Source organism: Carassius gibelio, chromosome B18 (assembly GCF_023724105.1).
Source record: "Carassius gibelio isolate Cgi1373 ecotype wild population from Czech Republic chromosome B18, carGib1.2-hapl.c, whole genome shotgun sequence".
NCBI lineage: Eukaryota > Metazoa > Chordata > Actinopteri > Cypriniformes > Cyprinidae > Carassius > Carassius gibelio.
The window spans coordinates 355,210-365,209 of NC_068413.1; the positions used below are offsets into that span (position 1 = coordinate 355,210).

The 10,000-nt window shown below is 42.2% G+C and overlaps 2 protein-coding genes across 3 annotated transcripts in view; one reads left to right on the forward strand and one right to left on the reverse strand.

Annotated features, from left to right (window-relative positions):
- The window catches only part of gabpb1 (GA binding protein transcription factor subunit beta 1), a 7,324-nt gene extending 3,723 nt beyond the window's left edge, over nt 1-3,601 (reverse strand). The window contains exons 1-3 of one of the 2 annotated variants that reach the window (XM_052581896.1): nt 3,143-3,601; nt 880-987; nt 167-334 (exon numbers count right to left, since the gene is read on the reverse strand). In XM_052581896.1, coding sequence (XP_052437856.1) covers nt 167-334; nt 880-987; nt 3,143-3,169 — 303 coding nt within the window. In that variant the 5' untranslated portion in view covers nt 3,170-3,601. The remainder of the gene's footprint in view (nt 1-166; nt 335-879; nt 988-3,142) is intronic. The other variant, XM_052581897.1, reaches the window with a different exon arrangement.
- A 32-nt stretch (nt 3,602-3,633) lies between these two features.
- The window catches only part of LOC127977181 (ubiquitin carboxyl-terminal hydrolase 8), an 11,768-nt gene continuing 5,401 nt past the window's right edge, over nt 3,634-10,000 (forward strand). The window contains exons 1-12 of the mRNA XM_052581893.1: nt 3,634-4,054; nt 4,739-4,856; nt 5,317-5,461; nt 5,712-5,797; nt 5,886-6,006; nt 6,579-6,624; nt 6,702-6,858; nt 7,451-7,613; nt 7,681-7,822; nt 8,217-8,413; nt 8,923-9,333; nt 9,523-9,597. Coding sequence (XP_052437853.1) covers nt 4,753-4,856; nt 5,317-5,461; nt 5,712-5,797; nt 5,886-6,006; nt 6,579-6,624; nt 6,702-6,858; nt 7,451-7,613; nt 7,681-7,822; nt 8,217-8,413; nt 8,923-9,333; nt 9,523-9,597 — 1,647 coding nt within the window. The 5' untranslated portion in view covers nt 3,634-4,054; nt 4,739-4,752. The remainder of the gene's footprint in view (nt 4,055-4,738; nt 4,857-5,316; nt 5,462-5,711; nt 5,798-5,885; nt 6,007-6,578; nt 6,625-6,701; nt 6,859-7,450; nt 7,614-7,680; nt 7,823-8,216; nt 8,414-8,922; nt 9,334-9,522; nt 9,598-10,000) is intronic.

Sequence of the window (10,000 nt, forward strand, 5' to 3'; positions counted from 1 at the left end):
TAGATTTTACTAAATGTTGTCATTCATGAATTATTATAACAATTCAAGTTTGGATAGTGCACTTTCACCTCTATGTTTATGTTTATAAAGGGGTGACAGTAGAAGGGTTAAGAACATCGTAGACCCATTGAAACACACCAGCTACGATCAACAGCAGGTCGCTCACCTTCAGCAGCAGCTCCACGATCCGTGTGTGACCCTCAGACGCAGCCATGTGCAGCGGAGTCCGGTCCACCTTAGTGCGAGCGTCTCGACTCACGCCGGCGCGCAGAAGCACCTCTGTGGTGGAGTAATGACCGAACTGAGCCGACAGATGCAGCGGAGACGTGCCCAGCTGCAGACACACAGAGAACCAGACCCTGAATCACAGAGAGTCCTCACACACACACACACACACACACACACACACACACACACACACACACACACACACACACACTCTCTCTCACACACACACACACACACACACACACACACACACACACACTCACACACACACACACACACACACACACACACACACACACACTCACACTCACACTCACACACACACACACACACACACACACACACACACACACACACACACTCACACACACTCACACACACTCACACACACACACACACACTCACACTCACACTCACACTCACACACACTCTCACACACACACACACACACACACATAAACACTCACACTCTCACACACACACACACACACACACATAAACACACACACACATAAACACACACACACACACACTCACACACACTCACACTCACACACACTCACACTCACACACACTCTCACACACTCTCACACACACACGCACACACACTCACACTCACACACACACACACACACACACACACACACTCACCCAGTCAGTGGTAAACGGAGCTCCATTCGCCATCAGAATCCGGACCTCATCGTCCTGACCGGCCCGAGCAGCTTCCAGGAGCTTCTTCCCCAAATCCACCAGAGACATCTGAAATCAGACACAGACATGCATTACAGTCATGGTGTAAGATCAGAACACACACACACACACACACACACACACACTCTTTGTGTGTCAAAGTTTGTGCTCTCATCATCTGATCGTGGTTGTATCTCTCTATTAGTGCTGCTGGATTTTAGCACTGTATTTGACACTATTGATCGTACTTATATGACCGCCATCAGTTCGTAGCAGTGAATGAAGATGTATCATATCGATCACAAGTGCAGTATGGAGTACCTCAAGGCTCAGTACTAGGGCCGCTACTCTTCACGCTTTATATGTTACCCTTGGGAGATATCATCAGGAAACATGGTGTTAGCTTTCACTGTTATGCTGATGATACGCAGCTCTATATTTCTTCGCGGCCCAGTGAAACACACCAATTTGAAAAACTAATGGAATGCATAGTCTATATAAAAAATTGTATGACGAGTAATTTCTTACTGCTAAATTCAGAAAAAACAGAGGTGTTAATTATAGGATCTAAAAACTCTGCTTGTAATAACCTAGAACACTGTCTAAGACTTGATGGTTGCTCTGTCAATTCTTCGTCATCAGTTAGGAACCTAGGTGTGATACTTGATCGCAATCTTTCCTTAGAAAGCCACGTTTCTAGCATTTGTAAAACTGCATTTTTCCATGTCAAAAATATATCTAAATTACGGCCTATGCTCTCAATGTCAAATGCAGAAATGTTAATCCATGCATTTATGACTTCAAGGTTAGACTATTGTAATGCTTTATTGGGTGGTTGTTCTGCACGCTTGGTAAACAAACTACAGCTAGTCCAAAATGCAGCAGCAAGAGTTCTTACTAGAACCAGGAAGTATGACCATATTAGCCCGGTCCTGTCATCACTGCACTGGCTCCATATCAAACATCGTATAAAAAATAAATGCATATAATTAGTATTTTTGTCTTGTTTCCTTTTACAAATGACTGAATATTTATAAATGAAAATAGATTTACTGGAGAAGGAAAATTACTTTAAATAAGAAGTCTTGTTTTTTGAGAAATGTATCAAAATGAAGTGAGTTTATGATTAAAACAACAAATATCCTCAAAAGACAAAAAAAGATTCTCCATAATGTTTTAAGCATTTAAGCATAAACTCACTTAATTTTGTTTACATTTTCAAGACTTCTTTCAACATTTGCATCTCAAGATAATGTGTCTTTATTTAGTTATTCAGACTTATTTAGAATATTTTTTCAAGTGCATGCAAAGTTTAATGCCTTGACATGAATTTGTAACTTTGCGGTCTGATTTCAGATCTGCGACTCGTCTGAAGCAGCTCTGTGCTCCACAGAAACATGCATCTACAGACGCTTTACTGCACACACTGTAGGGATGATGCTGGTCTCTGAGACGGGAACAGCTCACCTCAGATTCCCAGAGAAACGAACCCATGACCTCGAGCCAGAGACACTACAGGCCTGGGTCTGATTCTCAGGGAACGCACGAGCTGATAAGATGTGGAGCTTAAGTCACTTTGAGACAGAAGTTACCAAGTTTTACACACAAATACCAGTTTAATGTAATAATCATCAGTGTTGGGTTAGTTACTCCTTTCAAAAGTAACATTATAATTTTTCTGAACCCTTTCTGGCAAGAGTAATTAATAGTTACAATAATAATTACATTACTTTTTATTTCACGTCCCACATAAGTAAAGATCATGTTCCATGAAGATCTTTAGTAAATCTCCTACTGTAAATATATCAGAACTTAATGTTAGATTAGTATTATGCATTGCTAAGAACTTAATTTGAACAACTTTAAAGATGATTTTCTCAATATTTAGATTTTTTTGCTCCCTCAGATTCCAGATTTTCAAATAGTTGTATCTCAGACAAATACTGTCCTCCGAACAAACCACACATCACTGGAGAGATCATTTATTCAGCTTCAGATGATGCATATACATCTCAGTTTTAAACAAATTGACCCTCACGACTGGTAATATGCTTTAGGGTCCCAGATTATTACTGTACTAGTAACAAACACTGTAACTGATGCCATCCTGGAAACCAGCTTCTAGAATAAAACACTATTTCCCAAAACGAAACTGATCAAAGTGAAATCCAGTAGCTCTTCTTTGACACAGCGACGAACAAACGCGATATCAACACTGTAATACATGTTTATACGAGAAGAAGCGCTTCATCTCAGGCCTCAAACATCCTCCTCCTCCTCATCCTCCTCGCTGCTGTGAAGCGCAGCCCGTTAAAAGCAATAAACAGGAAATCGCTCGTGTTCCGGAGGAAGAGGAAATATTAATACCCACAAACTCATCAACTTCCACATCCGGCGGACGCGATCGCATTCAATTCAGTGTTTCTTACCGTGAGAACAGAACCTGGACCGGACCGAATCCGTTAGAAATCAAACAAACCGAGATGACAATAATACGGGCGCGAGCACGAGCGGGGGCGCGCACACAGGCTCCAGTATAAACACGCTTGAAGAGAATTAAACGATCAGTAAACTACATCCTCCCTCTGCTGCAGCGACCCCCACGCCTCTGTTTCTTTAATGTCATACGATCATTTTGTGCTATGGATATTCTGTCGTGATTTCGTTATTTAAGCTCTTGTTTATAAACTCTTGCGCATGCGCACTGACGCGGATCAGCTGACTCACGTGCGCAGGAGAAGCTACATTATGACTTTTCATCATCACTCATGTTTAGTTTATGAGACAATATTACCAGTGCACGAACTGAATATAAACGTGACGAACAAGGCTGGCAGAAACCAGTGTTTAATGAAATAAGAGTGAGAGTTTAAACATCATGTGTGAACATAGAAACATTTATAATAAACAATGTTTTTTGTCAAGCCCCTTGTGTACGCAGCGTGTTTAAATAAAGATTGCTCGGTTTGAATCCGCACACTTCCGGGTTTGATCGCGCAGCTCGAGTCTGTTTACTGTCACCATCGCGGATAAACTTGACTTCTGTGTGTTTCTGACAGGATTCGAGATAAACGTGACTTCTGTGTTTCTGACAGGACTTGAGCTCACGCGGTGCTTCACTGCTGTGCTGTCGATGGTGATGTGATTATTGTTCTGTTATAGATCAGTGTTTACTGGGCTTCAGTGTTGGGGAGGAATGACGTCACGTCGTTTAGTTACAAAATAAGGTTACACTTTATTTTAAGGTGTTCTTGTTACATTGTTATTCTAAATGTAAGTACTGAGTAGTATTAATTAACCACATTTACAATTACTATAGGATTAGGGTTTGGTTTATTATTGCTTGCATGTAATTATGTATAATGTATTGTTATTATAATATTAAGTGTAACAAGGACACTTTGAAATAAAGTGTTACTGAAAAATAAATGTAATTCTAACCAGTTACTGACAAAAATGTGTAATTAAATCAGTTACTTATGAAAATGTTAACAATTACAAAGAGGGTTACATCTGAATATTTTCACAGATTTAGTTGATAACTTTCATAAAGTGCTGTAAAATATGAGACACTAATGTTTCCGGACACATGCTTATTCAGTAACATTACTGTAATACAGTAACTGAACTAGTCACACTGCTCGTTACATTTTAAATGAGTAACTTGTGATCTGTAACAGATCTGTTACATTTCCAAAGTAACCTTCCCAGCTCTGTGTTATTATTCTGTCATGGATCTGATTTCTCTGATAAAGCTGTTTTAAGTCTGTTCAGATATTAATAATATTGTAATAGTCTGATGATTTTGGGATGTTTGCAGGAATATGAGCTGAAATGCCGTCCGTGTCGACTGCGGTGAAGGATCTGTATCTGTCCACGTCACTGACTGATCTGAACAAGAGAGCCGAGATCAAACCAGATAAAACCAGCACCAGACAGTGAGTGTGAACACGTGAAGTGATCTGGGTCTGATTCACTGATGGACGTGTCTTCATGATGTTGAATCTCTGTCTCCTGACGATATATTGAGACTGAACATGATTTACTGCATTATTACTGGAATCCAGAGCCTCAGGCTGATGAGGAAATCTTTTCTGTGAACTGATTCAGTTCACTAGTTTGTTTACATAATCAGACAATGATGTAATATTATTAAAACACCCACTAATGTGAAAAGTGGATGTTGTTCATGTCTGAAGCATATAAAGTGAATAAACTCATCTTCATCAGTTCTTTAATGTCAGGTCGACTGATCATTAGCAGCACTGAGTGGCTCTCTGATGAAAAGCACCAAAGGTTTTCACTAATGAAGTAACTCTGATCAGATATAGTCTGTAAAGCGCTGTAAGCTTCAGTAGATCCCAGCGGTCTGAACTCACGCTGATGTCCGTGTCTCAGTTACGTCCAGAGCGCGTGTAAGATCTTCAAGGCGGCGGAGGAGTGTCGTCTGGACCGAGATGAGGAGAAAGCTTATGTCCTGTACATGAAGTACCTGACGGTCTATGACCTCATCAAGAAGAGACCGGACTTCAAGCAGCAGCAGGTACAGCCCCAGTGCATTGTGGGAGATTTTAATGGTATACACACAAACATGTCCCTGCAGCACAGAAGCAGTCATCAGTAGCACAGGTGTATCTGTAGAAACACACAACAATACATTGTATGGGTCACAATTATAAAAAAATTCAGCTTTTATACCTCATGGTTTTGTTGTCACGTGTGTATGATTATTCTGCTGATGGTGCTAGTGCTCAGGTGTTGATGTGTGTGAGTCAGTGTTTGATGTGTTTCAGGAGTTCTTCCTGTCTGTGCTCGGACCAAGCAGCTTCAAGAAGGCCATCGAGGAGGCAGAGAAGCTTTCAGAGAGTTTGAAGCTCCGGTCAGTGTTCCTCTCTCTCACACACACACACACACACTCTCTTCTGTCTCACACACACTCTGTTCACCTGCCGGTGTCGATCTCTCAGGTATGAGGAGGTAGAAGTGCGCAAACAGCTGGAAGAGAAAGAGAGAAAGGAGGAAAAGAGTCGACAAGAAGCAAGAATTGAAAAAGATGGCCGTGCACCAGCAAAGAAGGACAATAAGAAGGTACAGGTCTGGAAATCACTTTGTGTGGCTTTATCCAAGTGTATCTGATGCATCATCAAACTCACACACACACACACTTCCGGAGATAATCAGCTCCTGAACTTCATGCTGCTCGAATCACTCACATCTAGCTGATGCTTTTATCCAAAGTGACTTACAAATGAGGACAGTAGAGCAGTCAAAGCCAACAGAAGAGCGATGATACACAAGTGCTGTAACACGTCTCTGTTAGCTTAACACATAGTGAGGGCTTTTTAAACTCATATAATAAATAAAAAGAAAACAAATATATAGTAAATAAACAGAGCGCAAGTCTAAAAAGGAGAAATGTATTTGACCTGCTATTGCTAAAAAGGAACATCATGAATAGGCCATAGATGCATATATTTATAATCTTATCTCTGATTTTAATTTGTCTCTCCCTGGTTTAGTAGGTTTAACTAGCAGTTGGCACTTGATCAGTTGAACAGGTCAATGTTCAAAGTTTACAGGCCATCATCATGTATGTTTTGAAGTGATTTGTTAATAATTAATTTTGTTGTTGTGTGTGTGTGTGTGTGTGTGTTTTACAGCAGGTTAACGAGGAGCCCAGTAACGGGAAGACTGGAGGTGATAAAGGTGTGTCACGGCGGAGTGTCATGCGTCTTCTGTGTGTGTGTGTGTTGTTCTGTGACGTGTGTGTTGTGTCCCGTCAGGAAGCATCAGTGCTAAGGATCTGTTCCAGCTGATGAAGGATCCCAGTATCAGTGTGCTGGTGATGGACGCGCGCAGCAGACAGGACTTCCAGGAGTCTCAGATGTGTGTCCCGTCTCAGACGTGCATCAGTGTTCCTGAGGAGGCCATCAGTCCAGGGTCAGTCACACACACACACACACACATCCATCCTCAGACTTCTACAGCATGCTAGCCAGTCTATTTTCTAAATGCTTTCTCATTTACCTATGTCTGTATATTTTTACATTTTTTATTTCAGTTTTAGTGCTTTCAAAGGATCAAATGTGATTATTCACATCCAAAATAATAGTTTTTGTTTACATTGTGTATGTACTGTGTATATTTATTGTGTATATATAAATACACACAAATGTTATATAATATTTGTTATATATACAATTTATTAATACATAATTTATGAATATAAATATATATGTAAATATTTTAGTCTCCAGTCACTTTAGGGTTAAACTCGTGGTGGCTCTAATGTATAGTTTTGTTGATAATGGACAGAAATCAGTCCTGATATGCTGCTCTCACGTGCACAAGTATTGAACGCTCTCGTGCACGACTATTGACCGGTCTCACGTGCACGAGTATTGAACGCTCTGGCGTGCACGAGTATTGAACGCTCTGGCGTGCACGAGTATTGAACGCTCTGGCGTGCATGAGTATTGCATGCTCTCGTGTGTACGAGTATTGAATGCTCTTGTGTGCTGCTGATGTTCAGGGTGACGGTGAACCAGATCGAGCTGAAGCTCCCTGCGGAGTCTCTGGACGACTGGAAGCGCAGAGGATTCGTGGATTACGTGGTTCTGCTGGACTGGTTCAGCTCCGTCTCTGATCTCAAACTGGGCTCCACTCTACAGAGTCTGAAGGATGCTCTCTATAAGGTACTATACCTCCTGTTCAGTGTGTGTGTGTGTATGTGTCGTATCTGATGTGTGTGTGTGTGTGCAGTGGGACAGCAGTACGATCCTGCGCAGTGAGCCTCTGGTCCTGGATGGAGGATATGATAACTGGCTGCTCTTTTACCCAATGTACTCCAGCAACGCTAAGGTCAAACCCCCCCGACAGCAGACGGCCAGCACACTGCCCCAGCGTGAGTCTCACAGCACACGCATCATATGATTTATCGTGCGCTGATACATCCTAATAAGCATTGTGGATATTAACTCCTTCCCCACCAAAAACAGAATTTTCTGGGTTTGCATGTTTTCACTGTTATACACTAGGGGGCGCTATTACACATCTCCTTGAATCACTGTCAAAAATACAGTAGAGGAAGACGCAGAAGCATGCAATCTCGAATACATACAAAAAGAATTACAATCATCAACAATAAACAGCATATAAATAAAGTATTTTTCTCAGCTTTTTGCTTAAAATTTAAGCTTTAAGCTTTTTTTATGAAGCTTGTCTAGATTCAAGTGTTGATTTAAAGAAATACTGACTGATGTCAGTGCTGCTCAGTGAAGCTGTTGCTGTGGTTTCAGTGAACTTCTCGTACCCGTCGCTGGAGGATCCTGCAGCTGTGAGTGTGTGTGAGGAGCCTGCAGATGTGCAGCTCAACGGCAGAACCGTGGATCCGGAGCCGGCCGCAGAACCGGCCAAAAACACACCTGCGCCGCTCACACAACCCACGAAAACAGACGCCCCCGCCGCAGCCGCCTCGCCCCGACACACTCCACAGGTCAGTCACAGGCCTGGCAAAATGGCCAAAAACTACATTCACAATTTTTTGCTTAAATGTTATTAATATTCAAATTTAATATGCATAATTTCATTTTGGGTGGAAAAGCTTTAGGCAACAAGAGGGCAAAATATTACTAATGCACATTTATTTAAATCAATAAATAACACTTTGAAAAAAGTGCATGTTTAAAACAAATGTTTATAAGCCAACTTGACCAGCTAAACTTTGAAAAGAAGTGCGACTTATAATCCGGAAAATATGGGTTTCACATTTTCTTGAGGGACATCTATCTATTTCTGTTTTTTTTTCAAAGATAGTCTTGTTACTTTGTTGCGTTGAATAAATGTGCTTTAGTAATATTATGACCTCAGGAGTGAAGCCAAAAGATTTTACCCCCCCCCCCCCCAACTGAAATTATACTCTTTACATTAGAATATAATTTGAATATTGATAATATTTAATTACAAAAACTCACACACACATAATAACGCTTCCTCTGAACGCAGGTCGACCGCTCCAAAAAACCAGCCGTCAAACCAGCAGCGAACACAAAGCTCAGTGAGGAGCCCTCGGTGAACGACAGACCCCCGCTGGACCCGTCCAGAGCTCTGAGTGAAGAGGAGCGCAGGGAGATCCACGCCGAGACTCTCAGTCTGATGGAGAAAGCCCGAAAAGAGCAGGAGCAGCGCAAACGAGCCCTGGAGGAGAGAGAGACGGCCGAGAGACATCAGCGAGAACAGAGCGAGAGGAAGAAGAGGGAGGAGGAGGAGGAGAAGCAGGAGAGGAAGAAGCTGGAGAGACAGACGGCAGAAGAGAAGGATCAGAGAGACGACAGGAACAGGAGAGCGCAGAAGGACGTCCCGCTGGACGCTGCCATGAAAAGCATGTCCCTGGATTCACCTGCACCCTTCAGCGCTGTGAGACTGAGACACACACACACACACACACACAGAGACACACACACACACTCTCTCTCTCTCACACACTCACACACTCTCACATACGCACACACACATCAGAGGAATGATTCTTTCAGAGAATCATTCAATAACCTCACATACTTGAACATGAGTGTGTGTGTGTGTGTGTGTGTGTGTGTGTTGCAGAGGGAGTCTCTGACGCGAGCACACAGTGAGGAGATGGGTCGCACCGTCCCTGGGCTGCCGGACGGCTGGATGAAGGTAAGAGCAGCTTTAGGAAGCATTAAACATGGACGCAGTAGCATTTACAAATAAAAGTTTATCTAAAAGTATGAGACAACAACAAACAACAAACATACCATTAAGAGCTGTGCTCACACAGGTTCAGCACGATCCTCTTCACTAATATTTTCTGTCTCAATCGAGCTCAAACTGAGTAATATTGACAACGCCATTGTTTACAATACAACCAGAGCTCAGGCACTGGGGCTTTAGCCAATCACAACACACTGGGCCAGCTGACCAATCAGAGCCCTTCGCGTATTTCAGAGGGAGGGGCTTCATTAAACCTGGAAATGATCAGCGTGTTTATAAGAGAAGGAACAGAGCAGTGTAGAATGAGCCAGACCGCTCATCTCTATTGTGTAGAGTTGTTGTTGTTGTT